This window comes from Neomonachus schauinslandi, chromosome 6 (assembly GCF_002201575.2).
Source record: "Neomonachus schauinslandi chromosome 6, ASM220157v2, whole genome shotgun sequence".
NCBI classification, from domain to species: domain Eukaryota; kingdom Metazoa; phylum Chordata; class Mammalia; order Carnivora; family Phocidae; genus Neomonachus; species Neomonachus schauinslandi.
The window spans coordinates 14,809,792-14,831,212 of NC_058408.1; the positions used below are offsets into that span (position 1 = coordinate 14,809,792).

The 21,421-nt window shown below is 37.5% G+C and overlaps 1 protein-coding gene across 4 annotated transcripts in view; it reads left to right on the forward strand.

The window, feature by feature from the left end:
• ESRRG (estrogen related receptor gamma) overlaps positions 1 to 21,421 on the forward strand; it is a 220,694-nt gene that overhangs the window by 150,751 nt on the left and 48,522 nt on the right. For 2 of the 4 annotated variants that reach the window (XM_021698421.1, XM_021698422.1), the window contains 2 exons: positions 9,059 to 9,169; positions 12,821 to 12,982. In XM_021698421.1, coding sequence (XP_021554096.1) covers positions 9,059 to 9,169; positions 12,821 to 12,982 — 273 coding nt within the window. Of the gene's footprint in view, positions 1 to 9,058; positions 9,185 to 12,799; positions 12,983 to 21,421 lie in introns of all 4 variants that reach the window. The other 2 variants (XM_021698425.1, XM_021698424.1) reach the window with 2 other exon arrangements.

Below are 21,421 nucleotides of genomic sequence, written 5' to 3' on the forward strand. Positions count from 1 at the left end.
ATAAATAAAATAAATGTTTAAAAAATTAAAAAAAATAAACGTACACCTTTCTTTGGCTCTCCGAGTATGCACTTCCCTATTTGTTACTTTCCTTGACAGAACATTTTGATGTGTTTACATTATGCATAACTCTCCCCCAAATCTTCAACATTGTTTATCAATTAAGCATGAGTCTGGAGTAGTTCCTTATTAAAAACCTAGATTCTCAGAATAGTAAACTAAATATGTCATTGAATGTTTGGCTTGAAAACTGGATGTAAACATTTTTTTCCTTTTTATATGCATATTGTCTCCAGCAAACTGAGCTTATAGTCATCTTGCTGAAACCAGGTAGAACAGAGATGCTGAAAATACTCAAGAGATCAAAAGATGATAAATGAGAATTAATTGGACAAGAAACATTACTTTAACATAGTCTTTTTTTATTTAAGATTTTTTTTAAGTGATCTCTACACCCAGCATGGAGCTCAAACCCACAACCCTGAGATCAAGAGTTGCACGCTCCATGGACTGAGCCAGCTGGGTGCCCCTGCTACTGATAGTCTTTTAATATTTTTCTTTATTTAATTTTAGTGAATATTATTTATATAAAGGTGCTTTCTTATTATCACTTCCACTCATGATTCTTCTACCCCAGTTTTTCTCATGAGGTCTTAAATTCCTCAATAATCTAATTTGCCAACTTTGAGGGAGAAAAATTTTAGCTTGAAAATGGGCCCAGCGTGGCCACGTGGTGCTGTGGACATCTCAGCCCCAAGGGCAACTGGGAATGTACTTCGATTTTTAGATGCTTGTCTTCTCTACTTTTGCATTTCTACAAGACTCGTGCTAACTCTCATACTCTCTCTTGTTTTTCCTTTCCTTTTCTTCATTAACTTGCCTCACAGATATTTAACAACCCATTGGCAGGTGAAAGGGGGTTAGTGATGGAATATGGAGTTGATGATAGGGATGGAGGCCAGTGTATTTTCTTTATTTTATATCAGACCCTGAGTCAACCCATTGTAGATTAGCTCTCCGACTCCTTTTTTATGTTCCTTCCTTTCTTCTTTTAGTCCATGTGGGCTGCTGTAACAAAATACTAGAAACTGGGTGGCTTACAAACAATAGAAGTCTACTTCTCACAGTTCTAGAAGCTGAGACATCCAAGATGGAGAAACTGACAGATTTACTGTGTGGTGAACTTTCTGGTTCATAGACGACCCTCTTTTCTCTGTCCCTCGTGGACAAAGGGGCGAGGGAGCTCTCTGGGGTCTCTTTTATAAGGGCACAAATCCGATCATGAGGGTTGCACCCTTATGACATCATCTCCTCCCCAACACCTCACCTGCAAATACCATCACACTGGGGATTACATTTCAACATAGGACTTTCGGTGAGACACATTCAGTCCATGCCACTTGTTGACTCCACTCCAGACCTTCAGTGGAGCTGCTAGACTCCACTATATTCCCCTCCATTGAATGAAATAAAGTGACCATGGCTTTCATCCCAGCCACTCGAAAACTAGCTTGTTTAATTTCATATTTAATTCATTTTTACAGGGTACTGAATTCTGCATAAATAGGATTTGTGCTTTTGTTTACACAGAGCACCCGTGTGGAGTGCTGTGCACTGTTATTACTATTATTATTGTATTAAAACTATTGCTACCAGTGTCACAAGAAATAAGAAATGAGTGTCTTAGTGTCACAAGAAAATTTCTCACTGGTATGAGATTTGGGCATGTATACATTAATATTACATTAACATTTAATCTATCGAACTGATTTTTTTCCCTACATATTTTATGTGCTAGGTATAATTCTTTTTTTTACATGACCTGGATATATGTATATTATGTTTTTTTGTATGAGACGTACTTTATTTTGAATCTCAATTGTTGCCAAAGTAACATAACCAGAAAAATATTATTAAACATCATATGTCACTTTGGTATCTTATAATTGGCTCTCAGCATCTCTGCTTGAGTCTGGTGGTACATTTATAGTACCTTTGGTGAATTACTGACAAATTGGCCAGGACTTTAAGTTTTCTTCTGCTAAAAATATCATGTGCTTCTCTTTTGAGCTTCAAAAGCTTTTTGCTGGGTATCCATCTGATCTCGAGTCACACCTAATGAAACCAAATGACCTCCAGACTCACTGCTGCCTTTCCCTGTTACCTATTTTCACTCCCCCCACCCCACCCCCCAGACCTGTATTCTCTTTGAAATCCACATGTGCTTTTTTGGTCATTAGACTCCTCCTCCTGTCTTCCTCTCCATTGAATGAAACAAAGTGACTCTGGCTCTCAACCCAGCAACTTGTAAACCCAGCTTGGTTGATTTCATATTTAATTCATTTTTACAGGGCATTGAATTTTGCATAAATAATATTTGTGCTTCTGTTTACACAGAGCATCCCCATGGGGTGCTGTGCACTGTTATTACTGTTATTATTGTGTTAAACTTATTGCTGCTGGTGTCACATTTAATTGTGAATTAGTAGAATCACTTTTCCTGATGTTGATGTGCGACCACATTTCATGTCTTTACCCACTAACTCATAACTTTATTCATATGAGAAGGCAATTTCAAAAAGGATAAAGGGGAGAGTCACTGGTATTAAAGAGTAACAAGACAAAATAGATAGGCATAAGTCACAGTGATATCTCTTTCAATAGTTTATGAAATTTTTAACAGGCAAAAAGCAGGAAAGGGAAAATTTTCTTTTTGTCTTTAAAGGTTGTCTCTATGTTTAGCAAGTGCAGGCCAAGCATGCTCTCCCTCCCTCCCTCCCTCCCTCTCTCTCTCTCTGACATGAAGTAAAGTAAGAAATAGTGCCTTTTGAATAGGAGATTTCCTTTAATTACATCGGGGAAGTGATAATGGTACGTATTGCATGTTTAATGTAATGTTCTGGATGCCCCTTTTTCTTTTTCTGTTTTTTTTTTTTTTTTCCCTTCACAACCCCCTCATCTTGAGCAGAAATAAAAGGTTCAAGGCTTGTCAGCATCAGTTTATAGATAGCTGTTTAAAAATAATGAGATATTGGGTATTGTAAGGCTCAGGGCCGTGTCGCCAGACTCATTTATTTCCATTCACCTTTTGTCAGAATTGCAGACAGAAGACATTCAATTAAAACTTGTCACCTGTTGCAGATGACCTAATTTGTACCTGTATGTGTCATAGATTAGGGCTGCATGCTTCAGATGAAGCAGCTTTACCCCTGATGGAACAACATTTCCCCTGCAAAATATTTTGTCTATGGCTATTTCAAATTTCTATCATTTTGATTTCAGCTCCAACCCAGATTATAAATTTAGCGCATACCTCTGAACCAGGCAAGAAGAGTGAATCATGTGAACTCTGCAAAAATGGAGGAGGAAGTCCTATGCGCAGAAATCTACAGATGTATTTTGGATGCACCTTGAATCTGAAACAGAGGGAAGCCTTTGTAATTGCCTATGCAAGCCCCACATGTTTAATAGTCCAGATAGCTATCAGGAGACCAAAACGAAAGACTTCCCCTTGCTAATTGTTAATTCATCTGTAGAGCAAGGAAGCTTTAATGTGAGTCATGGCTTTTATCTCTTTTAGTGACTAAGGACTCAGTTAAAAAAAAAAAAAAAAAGAGCCCACCTAATGGATATGCATTTTTTCTCCCTGTGTGATTTTCTCCTATTATTTCAGCAGAACTCAGAGCGTTTCCACACGCAGCCAGGCCATTTCCAAAGTTCCTGAATTGTTGCCATAATATTCCGGCGGAAGTAAATGTAAGCCTCAGCCAGACCAGGGGTGTCTAGTCGAAAAGCCGCTGCTGTCTGGGCCTCCCTCATGAGCTGAAAATGCAGCCAGAAGGTTGCTCTGCATCCGTGGCCCAGGCAAAACAGGCTTGTCTCATTTGCAATAGCAGAAGGAGGAAGGAAATGAATGTCTTTGGGCCCCTGCCTCGGTGGAAAAGCAGAGACACGGAATCTTTTTGTTATTTTCGGTTTGTCCACAGTCTCACAGCTGTAAACTTGTTCAAGTCCTGTCCCCCCCTTTATGGAGTGATGCACAATCACTAGCCCTTCCGTTGAGTAAGAGCATTCATTCCTCCCCCCGCTCACCCAGCGTTCTGCCTTCCTACCTAGGCAGAGGGACCCCGCATCGTGCCGAAAGTATTGTTTACCGTGATGATCGGGTTGTATATGCCTGCAGTTCTAGCTTTTGGAGTAAATACCAAATGCTCTTTTCCAAAAATAGAATTTGATGGCAGGGAAGCAGTATAAACATAGCGCTTAAGAATGTGGGCTCTGCAGCCGTTCTCCCAGCTCCCACCCCTGTCTCTGCCTCTTGCGCGCTTGTTCTGGCTTTCTCGTTTTGTAAACCAGGATAATCATAGCACCCCCCCATAGGATTGCTATAAGACTTAAATGTGTTCATATATGTAAAACAATTAACCCGTTGCCTAGACTATAATAAGCTCTTGAAAGCCAATGACTGCTAGTAACTGGCTGATATTTGGTGTATTCCAAGACACTTCATGCGGAGATTGATTCATTCAATTAATAATGAAGATATGGCTTGGGAGGAAAATGTAGGTATGAGGAATAAAGACTGCTGAATCAGGAAGCGAGGGTAACAGTATCTCTGTCTATTTTGAGAGGGGCCATGGTAGTTGAAGATAGCTGGGGGTTGGTACGTTTTATTTTCTCACACAATCCTCAACAATTTAATATGATTAGTTTCTCGCTGGAGTATATGTGTGAATATACAAATAACTTTCACTCATCCCTGTAAGAGCAGCCTATAAATATGCACAAGTACTCTCGGTTAAACTGGTATGCTCTTTTAGGACGTTGTCCCGAAGGAGAACCCCATCAGAGGCTGCCACTAAAATGACCCACTGCTGTCTGATACTGCTAATCTGCCTTAGCTTCTTTTCCTACAGCTCCTCAAAGGGATTTTCTCTATCCTCTGTTGATGGTGGTTCCCTCACAGGAATCTCAGGAGAATTCAAGGGCACTGCTAGGTACCTCTCTTCCCCAAGGGAAGGAGCGTGGTTTCCTTCTGCAGCAAAGGCAACTGCGGTATCAAGAAGACCTAGAGTGGAGGGGAAAGTTCCCACCCTCTTTACCTTCTTGTTTCAGAAGGCTTGCTTTTCCAGGCTGATCTCAAAAACTCAATTACAAGATGTGTGTGGTAACATGTACTTAACACAACAATTTACTTAGCATTCATTAAATTAATCTTTAAAAAACTTCACTGTCTCTTAAAAAGTATTATCACTTTAATGTGACTATCTGCATCTTTCTTAAGTATTCCAAGGGTCTGCGTAATTAATAATTTGAGCAAACCTTTGCTTGGGAACAACATTGTAAAAGCCTGGTCTTTAATTTAGAAAAGTAGGCTAGGGTATCCTTGTATAATTCTCTGAAGGGGAGATCTTTTATTACCCTATGAAATGCCTCTGACTTTGTGCTATTAAAAATGTGAAAAATACGTTTGACTTTGGACTGTGTAAAATTGGAAAATTTGCATTTGGGCATAAAACGTAGACTTAAAATGAGCTGACCTAAGAAGACCTGCCTCTGAACTGTTTTACTTCTCTTGGCGTTTATTTGCCTCATGGCGTATTTTTTTCCCTCCTTGCCCTATTCTTGCTTTCTCAATTTTGTAAATTCTGACAATGTAGAAGATTTGTAATTCCCTTGTGGCAAGGTAGGCACATGCAGTATGTGAAAGAAGAAGCGATGTGAAACATTCTACTTGGTAGGTAATGCCAACTCTTAAAATCTTTTATTTAAAAAAAAAAAGATAATAGGGGTCTCCACATGAATAGAAAATCCAATTGCCTTAATTAACTTCAAATCCTGTCACACATTGAACATTGTGGGTATCTTATTTCCTGGGAGAAATCTTACTTTTCAACTTTTTCAAAACTGGTTACTAGTGAAGTCCAGACAGAAATGGTTTGTATTTCGACGGACTGAGGAAGGAAAGAGACAGGCTTCGTCACTTTGGATTCGATTGATGTCTCTTTAGGGCAAATCTGGATTTCCTAGGTCCTGATTATAAATACTGTTGTTTATCTTTGTGTCTGCTAAACTGTTTGGAGACTTTTAAATGCATTAGGTGAATTGGATAATTGTCAGGTCTCTGCTTAAGTTTGTACTGTGTGCTTATAGGTAAGCACACATGAGGGGATAGCATCCTCATTTTTGGTAGAATTTGGATTCGATTCTGTATCTATTCTAAAATAATACCTAAAATGACATTATTAATGACAGGGATGAGCAGTACATAGAATGGGATACCAAGTAATTCTATAAATCATTTAGACATCAAATGAGTATCATTATTTGGCTTGTACCCTTTGAATTATCTTACCACTCCATCATACCTCAATCTGTTTCCCTCAGAACTGAGGCAAGGTAGACCATTATTCCATGGGGATAGATTTTTAATAAATGATCATGATGCAAAATATATATCAGTGAAGTAATATAGCAATATTTCAACAAAACAGGCACAATAACTTCCTTATTTTCCTTGGCATTTTAAGGTTTATGACATATCTTAATAATGCATGTGTATCATATCCAAACATATTAATATATTATGTAAATATAATATTGGATCATTACAGCAAAACATCCAGAAGGATATTGTCTTTATATCCATCTTATATTTGGAAAAAGGAACTCATCAAAGTTTACAGAGCCAGTTAATTAAAGAGCCAGAAAAAAAACTCAACCATTCTGCCTTGGAAACTATGCTTTATTTTTTTAAAACATATTCTTCACCTAATATTTAGGAGTAAATTATTATGCTATTATAGTTGGAAACATTAAAAGGGGGATCTTTAATCTTTTCACAAAATCATTATAACAGACTGTGGATCTGGCTAACAAGTTTATATAAATTGATGATACATATTGCCTTTTGATAGATGCAAGGCAAACAATTTTAGACTAGATAACCCAAGACATTTTCTATAAAATAGGAGTACTTACAATTACATTAAAATATTCTTATCTGGTGACTTTTAATATCTTTTTTTTTCCCCTCTGAATGCTCTTCATTTTTTTATAGATAGGTATTTCTTTTTTAACTCAACGTATCCTTTGCATTTATTCCTACCAGTGAGAAATTATGGTTTAAACCTATGTGTTGTCAAGTGCAATAGAAGTAGAATCTTCAGTTATAGTGTTTGATTTACAGTATTTTAAACATTTTGATTAAATATTTCTGTTCTTTGTATTCTGTGTTTCATCTCTATGAAGTCAACATCCTAATACGATGAAGTGTAGTATCCCAGTTACACAGTTTGTTTGCCATCTAGTTTTGTACACTAGAAATTAGATGAACAAGGGAACAGAGCTCTACTGTAGGCAGAAAGTGCTTTAAAAGCAGCAGTAAGGAAATACAGCTTCTTCATGACTCACAAGCGCTACTATTTTCAGTAAATACTTAGGCACTATACTAATGTCTTTGTTTTGTGAAATTTGCTGTCAAAACCTACTTAATTGCTCTTGAAGTCATCTCCTGATTTCATTTAAACGCTGCTCGGACGTTTCAGTATGACATTTCAGGCTTTATCTAGAACCAAGTGTGTATTTCCGTGTTTCACTGAAAGATAATCAACTCTTAAAGTTGTATTATTAAGATAATATGAAAAATTGTGTTTTACTTTATCTCATGATAGAATAGTAATCCTTAACATTCGAGTATCTATATTCACTTCAGGGTTCACACAGAACTGTGTCAGCGTTTCCCAAACTGTGTTGCATAACTCAGAGAACCCACAATTCACATGTTCCATGGGATATTCATAAATATTCCCAAGACCAGATCTTTGGTAAAATTGGTTTGCAAAGCATTGCATAGGCTGTATCTCCTTCTGAGAGTCTTACAGAGGTCATTTGCATTTTAAAGGCTCTGAGAGGCCTTTCAGTAAAATAATCATACTGATGATGCTGTGGAACCAAATCTATTTTCTAAACATTTTGGGAAACGCCATGTACAGCGAACTACTCGGTTGAATTTAGTAAGGGATGATGTTACACTGTTTTATCAATTAAGATAATATCATAGAATGAGTCTCTGCCTTGCTCTTACTCCCAAGTAACCTCTGTATTAGGAGAAGTGTTACATGGTCCTGTCCTAAACTTCACCATGACAGACTGGTAACCAAGTTATTAACAAGCTCTTCTCACCACTCCCCCCCTATACATGAAACATTTATTTTTAATTCCTTTCTTTACCTTTTACCTCTTTCCTCAATCTTTTAAATCCCATGCCAGCAAAAACTGCTGCATCTTGACCCAACCCATCACTCTTTGGGAAGTTTTAGTAACTGCCTGTCTACCTCCTTTTCTGGCTTCACCCTTAGCTCTGCCTCACGAACACAGCCCTCTTGCGACATCCTAGCCTTCTGAATTCTTTCAGGAAGCTCCTCTTTCTGTCCCATGTGTAGTCCAAACTTACTCCCAGTTTTCTCTCATTTGGAAGAAAAAACAAATGTGTGCCAAAATGTAAATAACATTCTCCTCTGAGACATGTTGACATTATAATAGGGAACAATCCTTACATCTCATCTTGCAGAGTGTAATTCCAGCTTTCCACAGCATGAAGGTGTCTTCAGTTCACTTAAATTCCACGGGTCCGTAGTGAACCCTCTGGTAGACTAGGGGGGGATGGATCACTCTTACGCGGTCAGCTTTCATGGGTGACTGGTAAAGAGGATATCAGATTGCCATTGTCTTTAATTTGAGAAACTAGGCTAGTACCAAGTAACAGTTTCTTTGTATTAACTCCCATGGAAATGTGCCTTTCCTTTGGTATATAAATGTGATTTTGATGGCCTTGCATGAAATGTGTTTCAGGTTTGTCATGCTCTCCCAGATTTGGTTTCCAACCACTGGCCATTTTGGTTTAGCCACCACTTTTTTAAACATTCCTCCAGTACCTCTGGACCATTCTGTGTTCTGCAGTCTGTCTCCACAGCACCCATGGGTGATACTCTATGTATTTGACTGGTCTCAAAGATGGATACGTCAGCAGTAAGCCAGTGCCTGTCTTTGCCCACAGGGGTGCGTCTTGACAGAGTACGTGGAGGTCGGCAGAAGTACAAGCGCAGAATAGATGCGGAGAACAGCCCCTACCTGAACCCTCAGCTGGTTCAGCCAGCCAAAAAGCCATGTAAGTACAGCAGACGTGTCTGGCTTTCCAGCACACAGAATCCTCCCAGTTGGCTCTATGTGTATCAGTTTTGGCATGCCCATCCCTACCAACTCCAAGGAGACTTGTCTTTGTTGGGGGGCTGTGGCTCTGTTCCCAAGGATTGCCTTTGAGGAGCAACAGCTACTCCGCTAATTATCTTCTTCTTTTTTTTTCCTATGATTTTCTCTCCCCTGCCCTTTTTTTCACCTAGTCATTTTGTAGAAGCGTAAGCATATTAAGGCATAGCTTATATAGTGCGAATTTTACATTTACTGGTTATCTTTATTTCCAGAGGTACATAAAATGGATCATACTGTAATCATTAGTTCATTGGAGCTGTTAGTTTCAGATTTCACAAGAAAGTGATTTTTGTAGTTTTCACTAACTAAATGAGTATGACTGCTCAACCTCCCAATGAAAATACATTAGGAGCCTCATTAATTTGGCGCTATAGAAGGTTAACACACTACCTAGCAATAGATTAAAACAAGAATAGGCCCTCCCGATAACAAGCATAGGTTGATGGTTCTATCTCAGATGCCCTTGTGGGCATTATGAATTGTTTTTAAAGAGTCCATGGTTTTATAATGCCACATTGCAATTTGAAAGGATGATGGGTACATTGCTAAAACGCAAGCCCCATTCTCTTTGTCATTAACTAGAAGGAGCTGGGATGTAGATTGAGGCAATAACTGCATCCCATTTTCTGAAAAATCAGTTCATAGTTCTAATGCAACAGAACTAGCCTTTTAGGATATTTATGCATAGAGTTCGTACAAGGCACTGAGAAGTGCTTGATGGAAACAGTCCCCACATTTAGCTGTCTCGGTCTCAAGAAGACACAACCAGCACTTATCAGAGGAGGCTGCATCCATAGTGGTTGTAGAAGAGACACGGGCAATGTTTGATCTGCTTTCAAGGGAAGAGAAAGTGTCAGCTTCTCATTCCGACTCTCCAGGAGGGGTCGCTGCTGGGCATCACACACGTGAGCATATGGGGATCTGTTAAATAAATAAAACAGACCCTGAACTGTAAATGAAAGGACATGTTAGCTATGTCAAAGGAAAAACAACCAGTTTTACATAAAATTTAAAGCTTAAGTGAACATATGGCATAGTTTCCTTTCGCCTTTCCAAAAAACATTATGTTGATTATACCTTCAATTGTCCAATCTGGCATCTCCTCCTTAGCCTGCATAAGCTGTTTGGCATTCTGCAAATACAATCTAGGACTGCATTAAGCAGATTTTGCACATTACAGTAAAAAACTTTCTGGTAATACAATAAAATGCAATAAACACTAATGCTTAATTTCATTAGAGGTTAGTTTTCCTAGACTTAGTATTATACAGACTGCCCATTTCTCATTCATTTTACATGAGCATTGACTGAAACCATTGATAATTTCCTCGACTGGGAGAAAAATGAGATCTAGGCCGTTTTGCAAGTCCACATGATGGAGGAACATCTATGGTTTTCGGTGTAAACCTGAGGAATTGGGAAGTGGCTCGTCAAGTACCTTTAAGAAGATTATAGCAATTTCAGCGAGCTCCATTTGTCTGAGATAAAGAGGACTCCTAATAAATCATTACTCATTATCTCAAGGCCTCTGTGTTAATTTTCCTTAGTCCATCCAATTAGTGTGTTTTTGTAACAAACATTTATAAAACTTAATTTTCAGATCCTGTCAGATAAGTGTCAAGAGGCTGTGCATGGGCTTTGCTGAGAAAGTGGCTGAGGGAGATTTCTGGACCCTGACTGATTGTTTGTGTACTACAGAAGCCCAAGAACGGAAATTGGGTTCTATTGATTCTAATTAGGAAAACATTAAATAAGATTTACCTAGAAACAGTGCTGCTGGCTATTCCATTTTCTGAATGATGGGAATTTCTTAGCTTCAACCAGATTTCTCCGACCCTTCCGGTCAAGTATCCATTGACTTGGGTCAAGCAGGTAACCATCTTCCCAGGATGAAAAGAACCAGAATCAGGCTTTCCTTTGGGCACATTTTTGTGCCCTTTATTAAATACTGCATTTTCGTCTAATCCTCAGAAAACTCGTGGTTGCTGACAGGTTTTGTTGCATTGTCAGAGCAATGAAAGTTGAAACTTTTCCAAGCGTAACTAAAAATACAGGGTGTTGTTTCCATAGCATATACAAGAAACAAATGCCATTCTTAACAGAGCCTAGAAATTAAAAAAAAAAAAAATCTTTATTTATTTTTATTTTTTTCCCTACAAAATATGGTGTTTGGGAATATTTCCTCCCAAATCTCCAAATCTGCATTTTCAATTTGGTGGTAATTGAATATTACTGTCAATGAATGGTTATCTGTTGATTATTTGCAATAAATGTAATTCATATAGCAGCCATAATAATAGAATGTTAAAATGTTAGAAAAGTGGCTAATTATAGCTTGGATAATTTCCTTGTCATTTCGTTAAAGAAGACTAAAGGGAATGCTATGTTTTCAATTCTAAGGTATATGTAGTCTTTTCATTTGGGGCTAAAAAAGTTAAAAACTTAGAATGAAAGGAAAATTATCTAGTAAACACAGAGGAAACCGGCTTTGCTCACAAAAGTCCCATTTAATGCCCTGGCTTGCTAGAGTAATAATACACAGAACACTGAAATATTTGGGTTTATCCTTACCCGTTTGTATCTCTTCACTCAGAAGAAAGTATAAAATCTAAAGCTACATATAGAAATTGAAAATAGGGCCAACAAGAAAAATCATTCTGTTAGCAAGGCTTTACCACCTTTCCATAAACTCTCACATGCCCCTGAGCAATAAAACACATTTGATGTGATGCTTTCCATTTGTCTCTAGTGTTTATTTTACGAAGGATTTTAAAAACATATATCACAAATTTCAGACAGATAAATCTGAACCAGAGAATGAGCTAAAGACAACAGATGAAAATAGAGGATTAAAGAATTAGACACTCCGAAGAGAAAATATTGTAACATTTAAATACGAGTATTTTTCTGGAAACGGATGTTGGCTGTATTTGAAAGATTGGCTGGGTGTGTGGGGAGGGAGAGAAAGGAGAGAAATTCCTATTTAATGCATCCCACAGAGATAGAGTTATATAGTCAGTAATTCACCCAGGCAGAAGGGCTGTGACCTCTGCTCTTCTTTAAAGGAATTAAGACAATTAATGACTTTCGTGCCCATTATGACTATGGGCGTAGGTAGTTCTTTGCCTTCCACATTATGTTCTATATTTCAGGGGCTGACTGTGGATTTTTAGTTTAAAGATGTTGTACACTATTGAATCTGCTTTCCCAAATCCCACTTAAGAATCAAAGAGCCAACCCAGAAAGCATCTAACTTCTCTTATCTGTTTGCTATAAAAAATTTCATTACAGGACAGATGCTTCATTCCAGCAAAGGCAGGTAGAGCAAAGAAGAAGAAAGGAATGCATTCCATTACAACTGCAGTGTCTCATTTCTTCCTCTGAGTTTTCCTGAATGCTGTTTACTCTGCATATATTGAACCAGAAACAGAATAGTTGGGGCTTATTGTAGGCAATTGGAATGATTTGTCAAAACGCAGCATACTTAAGGGTTTGGGGAAGAGGGATGATGCTGCTAGTGATCTTGTAGTGCTCTGGTCTGATCCTGCAGATAACAAGATTGTCTCACATTTGTTGGTGGCCGAACCGGAGAAGATCTATGCCATGCCTGACCCTACTGTCCCCGACAGTGACATCAAAGCTCTCACTACCCTGTGTGACTTGGCTGACCGCGAGTTGGTGGTTATCATTGGATGGGCGAAGCATATTCCAGGTACATTTTCTGAAAAGAAAAAAAAATGAAACAGAAAAGGTTTCAGTAATTCCCTAATATGTAGTTTTAGGTGAATCCAGAAATTTCTCATTACTGTATTTTTTAACCTTTACATTGCTTTTATCATACTTAATTTCGAGCTTTGCTTGACCTTAATAGAATCATAAACCTTTCTCTGTCTGTACCACCTTGAACTCTGGTTATTTTTTTTTTTTCGTATGCAAAGGTACTATTGCCAACATAAGGTAAAGAGAATATAACTTTTAAAAAAATATATCTTTCTCCCTCTTAAAATTCTGAGCTTTCTCCTAAAGAAATCCTTCGCTTTTTTCTTTTCACTTTAAAAAATGTCTTTGTCAGCACACATCTAACGTACCTTTTTTTTTTCCTTTTAAGAATCACTCATTTTTTTGTTCATGGTGGCTGTTTACATTGAATGGCTGTTCGTATTTACCAGCGCAGCTTTGGTTGACAATTAGATATTTACCATGAATTTGTACACAAGTTGTAAAAATAAATATTAAATAGACAACCTAAACCTTCTCAGGTGGTAACTTAAAAGTAGTATTTTAAAGTATCCTATTACTTTTCTTTCCTGGCCCATCCCATAACATCAGTAAACACACCTGGTCACAAGTGTTGAGAATTTTAGCAACCTACCTGGATTATTTTTGATTGTTTGAACTTTGATCTTCAAGTAATTTGTAAACAAGTTTTTGAACGATGAGCAATGTTTTTCTGGTATGGTTAACTTACTTCTGTCTCCTTAAACTAGTTTGTCTTTATGCTTTGAATGCTACAGTAATTTCTTTAATCAAATTGATGGAAGTCCCTTTCCCAGCCCACACTGAAACCAATTTCTTGGTCATGATACGCCAGCTATGTTGCTAACAGTCGTAACGAACTGTCAGGCGATATCGCAGTGAAGCTAATTTGAAGTCATTAGGTGTGCAGCGTTCAAGCGACAATTTGTTACAGTGGTTAGGAACACAGCTGACATTTCTGAATGGCTTTGTTCGGTGCAGTTCTAGATGAGGCCAAGCAAATTGTAAACTAATTTAAACATCACTCTGTATTATACTAGCTACTTTGTCTTACACTGTTTGCTAATAAAGCACCCCCAATTAAGTCAAAACTAGTTAAATAGGTGAGCTTGAGTGTGTTCTTTAGAAGATACCTAACAAGGGTTGCTACACGTATGAGAAGGATGAGAATTTGATCATATGGGTAGTTGAAGCCACTTTTCAATTGTAATCACATCTATGTGATTTCTAAAAAAAAAAAAAGGATATGCTAAAAGATGTTAAGACATTTGGGAATTGTGACAGTGGGAACTATCAGAATTTGCTTAAACAGTGTATGAAAACTTATCTAGATTAAAAGTGCTGTGAAGGGTTTAGAGCAAAAAAATTTAACATTTGTTGAAGTATCCACACTTTTTTAGATAATCAATATGTATCATTTGTATTTATATATTTCATTACTTTATATATATAGACATGTACAAACACGCACGTACATACTCACATATTTTATTTTTTTAAATTTTTTAAAAAGATTTTCTTTTTAAGTAATCTTTACACCCAATGTAGGGCTCAAACCAACAACCCTGAGATCGAGAGTTGTACGCTCTACCGACTAAGCCAGCTAAGCACCTCTACACTCACATATTTAAAATACCATTGTTCTGGGACACCTGGGTGGCTCAGTTGGTTAAGCATCCAACTCTTGATTTTGGCTCAGGTCATGATCTCGGGGTTGTGAGATTGAGCCTTGTATGGGGTTCTCTGCTGGGTGAGGAGCCTGCTTAAGATTTTCTTTTTCCCTCTCCCTCTGCGCCTCTCTCCTCTCTCTCTCTCTCTCTCCCTCCCTCTCTTTCTTAAAAATAAAATAAAATAAAATAAAAAAGACCAAAAAATCATTATCTGAACCCAGGGTTTTTCAGCCTTGACATTATTGATATTGGAAACCAGTCATCTTTTGTTGTGGGGGACTGTCCTTTTCGGGGTAGGATGTTCAGCATCCTGGGTTTCAATCACTAGCACCCTTGAGTTATGACAAACAAAAATGTCTTTAGATGTGGACATATGTCCTCTGGTGGGCAAAACTGTGCCCGTCTTCCCCAACTGAGAACTGTTGTTTTAATCCAGAAATCAAGTACTATTATCTTTAATTCAAAGATAGGGACGCTTGAGGCATAAAGAGGTAAAAACACTTACACAAATTCACAAATGTATCCGATGCCTTCAAAGCATATTCAGCATTGCTTCCTGGAGTAGAATCAGGATACCGGGTTGACTGCATTTGAAAGAGCCACTTCAAAATAATAATGGTGATAGTATTCATATTACTGATAACAGCAGCATGAAAGACTGTGTCACTATGACTCGAAACCACCCATTATTTTAGAGAACTCTGCACAGGTTCTCCCTGAATTAAGAGACGTGTTAAGCCAATATTTTAATATTGTCCAGACATCCCACAATAAAGACCAATAAAAGTCAACAACTTCTTACAATGCTCTCTGGTAAGGAAAAGTCAATGATAAATTTGTGGGTCCAGTTGTGCATCTAAGTAGAAATGTCAGCTTACAAAGGAACCTGTCACAGTAAAGGGGCTCTCTGGTGACTTTAGTGAAGACAGTAACTTTAAATAACTATGAGTAACAGCATTTCCAGTGGTGGAAACAATTACTATACGATTATGTGTTCAGTCTTAAGCTGAGGCTTAGAATTGGTGGGGACTGACGTGATTCTCTCTCCATAGCAAATGCCAGAGGAGGTCACTGTGGAGTGATGATTCACAGCCCTGGTGCTTGTGATACCCTCAGGGTGTTTAAATGATTACAAGGAGTGGCTTGGCTTTTCAGAAAAGGATTAGCCAAACAAGAATTAACTGGAATTCTTTTAAATTGTTAAATAATAAGCGTGCCATGCGGTATTTTGAGGTAGAAGAAGAGGATGCTCTGATGTTAAGAGTGCTAGTATACCCTGGGTTCAGGGAGGCTGGGCCTAGCAGCAATTTGGAGTATAGGATGGGGGGCTGGTAGGGCGGGAGACAAAGAGAATATAAAGATTAAGGTCACATTTCTGCCTTGATAGAAGTAAAATCATGTTCTTGATAACATGACCCAGTCCTCATAACTGGGGTCAGAGCCTGAATTAAAGTCAAATCAGAACTGAAATTTCACCTGTCTTTGTCTTAACTTTGAAACTCTTCGTGTAAGGCTTCTGTTAAAATTAAAGTGAAATCTTTCTTTAATGCTAAAATCTAAGCCTTTGCTCTCTTTATGCTGTTCTCAGTTTGTGTCATCACTCACACACACACACACGCAGTTCAAAAATTAAGTTTAGCATCTAAGATAAGATCAGTAGCCTCTCTGCACTGCTGGGAATGGACTCTTACATCCTTGCTTTTGCTACATAAAAAAGTGCAGAATTCAACAAAAGAAAATATTGAAGAAAAATACATATGGAGTGGGTTTTTTTATCAGTAAATCGAATTAGTTGACTTACTTTAATAAATCATATAAATGGAAAAGTGTGTTCTTAGGAAACATGACCATACTTTATCTATAGAAGAAAAAAGATCACAAGGGCTTTAGAAAATGCTTGACTTTAGTTGGAGGAGCATAAGGGCACAAGAACAGATGATGGTGCCCTAATAGCCCTTTTTAAGAATGACAGGGCCCCGCCATTAGCATCCTTTTATATCCTTGGAAATTGCTCATGCCTCGCTTTTCTGGTTCCTATCTGCCTGACTCTTTTTTATTTCTCTTTCAATTTCGTCCGCGCTCGGATAAGCGCATGCTAACACAATATGATTGAGCTGTAAAATGGAACGCTGTCGCCTCTAATCTCTTTTATGTAGATACGGAGTTACTGCACACTCCACTTCATTCTCTCCCCATTGTTGGCCTTTTTTAGAATGGGCTGCCAAGTAATGGAGGCTCCGCCAAATATTAGAGCTAGGTTTCACAGGGTGTGATAAGACGATTATCAGCCCAGCAGTCAGATCTATTATTGTTCTTTGTGGTTGATTAAAATATTATTATGTACTGTTACTTTGTTAGCAAAATGCAGAATGTGCTTAGTCAGATGGTGCTTAAAAAAGCATAACCCATATTAGCTGACCTATATAAGTGGCTTAAATATATTATGGGTCTCATCCGACAGTTTAAGAGAATAGAAGGGTATTTGAACAATTAAGTGAATGAATGTATTTTAGAAAAATTTTCCTTTATCAAAGATGGCAGATTTTCAGGTAGGTTTGTTTATTTTTAACATGACAAATTAAACCCTCGCTTGCTAAAGAAGAGGACTCTGTGTAAGTTTGGGGCCTCTTAGTCACATTTATAAAATGGTATCTTTTGGAATGATATCAAAACAGAAAAAAAACTCTACAATTTTTACTCATACTCAGCGAAGGCAGGAAATATTAAGCTCTACAGGAAAACCACACTAGGAAGATAATGTGATCAGTCTTTACGTGTAGTTTATTCGTGTGAGAAACAGAAATCTAAAGTATAGAAACCGGTATTTTTCATTTACACTGAAGCATTTTTTTGTAAAAAAATATATGCAATTAGAAGAATGTATCAAAAATTGCTCGTTGAGTTGGATTTTTATGTTTTTCTCAACAGAAGTATTGAGACTTTTCAAGAAGCAGCAGAAATCTTTAAAGAACACGTATAAACTATTTCTACATTAGCATATAAATTTTGTGGGCAAATACCCAAGGGTATTTCAAACATCTATTGCTAATGATGCTGTTTAAAGATTGTTCTATTGTTCTAACAGCATTTTATATAGAGACCTATTTTTAAGATGATGTCATCCCCAGCCAAAGTTGTGGAGGTTTTTAAAATGCCCGTTCCTTATCTTAAACTGGTAGCACCATTAAGTGATGACGATATGTGCAAAAAGACACAAAAACAAATGTGATGGAAATAATTACCATAAGATTATGTTTCCATTTATAACACAAAAATATGTTTCCAGGTGTATGTGTGTGTGATTATGGTTTGATGTGCGGGCCAAGGGCATGTTTGACTAAGAGAGAGTTATGTAAGTAGCACCTAAGACTCAGTTTGGGATCTCTGTCACTGGAACTTGATAAATATTTTATTGATTAGTTGATTTAAAATATGCATAGCCCCAAACTGCTCATTGGCCCTGAGGCTTCCCTGTCTAGCCTATCCCAGAACTGAATTTACAGGGAATTGTAATTTCTGCTTTGCTGTGAATGAATTGAAGTGATCACAGCCTCTTTTCTCAGGATTAATTTTTCTTTTGTGTATGTAACTTAATGATTGCAGAACTATGAAGTAGTTGAGTCTTTTAGTTAAGTGGAGAAAATATAAATTTTAGACCCAAAGCCTTGGTACTTTATAAATACTATTTAAATTATAATTCTATTCAATTACCAAATATTTGGAAGTTCTGTTTCATGTACCTGGTAGTTGTCTACCTCTGCACCTATCCTTGTGGTTTCCAAGGCTGGAATGAACCTGAAGGTAAAATCAGACAACCTAAGCTGTAGTGGAGTAATTTTTTTAAGTCACTTAATTGCTCTAGCCATTAGTTATATTGTGAAAATCAAACGAGGGAAAGAATACACATGCAAATTAAACACATATGTATAATTAATTTGCAAATTATAAAGCATGATCTAAATGTAAAATATCAGTGTTCATTTTAGTTCCTAAGATACTGCACATAGATTGTCATTTTATTGCAATTAAAACCAAGTGATCCAAAAAGTCAGTGTTAATAAAACCCATTTCAAAAGATGTCCACCATAAACATCGGTTGTAATACAAAAGTAGGAGGGAAGCTTATTTAACCAAAAGGATCTGTGTATGGATATGGTCATCATTTGTCTTAGGTGGGCAGGATCATTAGCATCTAAATAATCTAGTTCATCCTTCTTGGCCAAACCTAAAATAACTGAATGTTTATCAGTTTCTGAAGTCACAACTATGATAGGGAAACAGGAACCAGTAAGTCGAAAAATATGTTATGAAAAAAATAATCTGAAAGGTCACCTAAGGTCCTTCATTTTCTGCAGCTACCCTTCCTAGAAATTAAAAAAATACATATATATGTAGACCGACAAGAAGTTGCCAGTTTTCCTAGACAGAGATCCAGTTCAAGAGATAACCCAAATCTTGTTAAAGATGCTCATAGAGATTGACTGTCACCACTGAGTCCGTGGTTTGTGACCTAATGCCCGTTCTGTAACCCTGCTGGATTACCTGTGCTCACGTCATCTGTATTCCAGCGTTCCTTAGGCTCCATTACTAGGTGTCTCCAAATTATGTTTGCCACCCATACATAGCCATGCTATTGTATACCTCTAATCAAAAACGAATTGTACTTTCATAGTAATCATTGAATCCAATTTAAGTATTTGAGTAGGTGCCACGTACCCAACTCTATGCTTGGTACTGTGGGAAATGTAAAAGATATACATGACATGATCTCTACCCTGAATCATGTATCTCTGTCCAAATAAATATATACGCATGTGTGTGTGCATACATATGTGATAATCTCATTTTAATGAGATTAAGCTCTCAATACAAAAAGAACTAACATCTATATGGTTATTTATTGTTGACAAAGCACTTTCATAAACATTTATTGGATACCTACAACAATTCTGTTGTTATTCTCTGGGTAGGTTTTATTCTTATTATCCCCACTTTATATATGAGCAAACTTGAGAGTCAGGAAGTTTGACTCACCCTATTTATGTTACTTGGATCCCCAGAATATTTAACTTAAATGGCTTTTCACCAGTAGCTTCATTATGTCTTTCTTCCCTGTCCTCATCTCCTTCCCCTGTGTTCTGTATCACTTGTTCCAGATTATCTACCTACCTCTCATAACAAGCTTAGGTGAATGTAACATATTTGCCCTATCTTTCAATTTTGTCTATACATTTACAAAATGCAAAATTCAAGGAAAGGAGGATGAATAAAAAAGGAAATGTGTGACACTTTTTTCAATCAGTGAAAATCAACATGTTTGATAGTGTACCCTAGATATGCCTGATCACAAATTTTAATGAAACAAGGTAATTGCCATTTAACTACTCATCGGAGTAGTTGGAACGTTCCTTAAATGATTAGTTGCTAAAATTGGATGCTCCCCCTCCCTTATTGTGTTTGGATTCACTGGCCATTGAATTTGATTGAGAGTTATAGGTAAACCAGAGCAGAAGTGAGTCAAGTGACTTTCAACCACACCAAATATCAAAATGTTAGCTCCACCGCTTAACCAACTTGAATCCATTCCTTCCTCCCTCCCTCCTTCCTTCCCTCCTTCTTGCCTTTCTTCCTTTCCATCTTTCCTTCCTTCCTTCTTTCCTTCCATAAGGCATTTAGTCAGCTCTGTGTCAGGCATTGTGCACAATGGATATGCACACGAGTATGAACACAGCACAGGATCTGCTTTTACGACCCTCCCAGTGTAGTGGGTAATTCGAAGAGATGAAAGGACAGCTCTAACTCTGGGATGTGGGTTGTGATGCTGCTGTCACACAGAGTCACATGAAAGCATGGAAGGAGCAGCATGGGACTAGATTCGTGGCCAAGGACCCCATCATGAAAAATCTTGAGTTTCTTGCAAAGGAAATAGCATTTTATACTGAAGGCAATAGAAGCAATTAACATTTTTAACTCAGTGACATGATTAAAACTGCATTTTGAAAAGATTAAAATCTGAACCTTGAGCCAACTTACATAGAGAAAGATTACTCAGTGTACTTTTGAAAACAACACTGTTAAATTTCTGAGTGTTAAAGATTTCTATATGTACCAGGTCCTAAAATAGGATACCATTTTCAAGCAAGTTCTTGGTAATTGTTAAACTCTTTTGCATGATGAGGTGATAGGATGAGTCCAGTCATTTGGTTTACTGTAAGTCATGATCTTTCAGAAGCCTGAAATAGCTTGAAATCTACCTGAAGATTATCAAAATATTGACATCCTATATACCTGGCCCAACTCTTTCTGTTCTGGAATTCTGTTAATGGAGCTGTTACTTCTGACTCTTAGATTCTTCTCGAGGCTACTTAATGAGTTAAAGAAAGACTTTTGTGTCTTGGGAGGAAATTGTTATGTGAGAGCTGCTATAATTAGTATAATTAATATATGCTTAAATGCTTAATCAAAGTGTCTTTTTTTTTTCTTTACCTCTAAAACAAGAATTTGAGGGAGAAGAGCAGAACATGATGCCAGTATGTTTTGTTTCTCTCTTTGCTCCTTTTTGACCCTCCCTCCAACCCTAACCCCGCCTACCTTCTGTGGGCTGGTTGCACTTTTCCCCTGTGTCCCCCTTTATCTGCCTCAGCCAATCTCCAAATGAATGCATGTCTATCCTGGCCTTGGCTTTGACACTCTGGATATATTGATTAATAGTTGCCCTAAGCTCC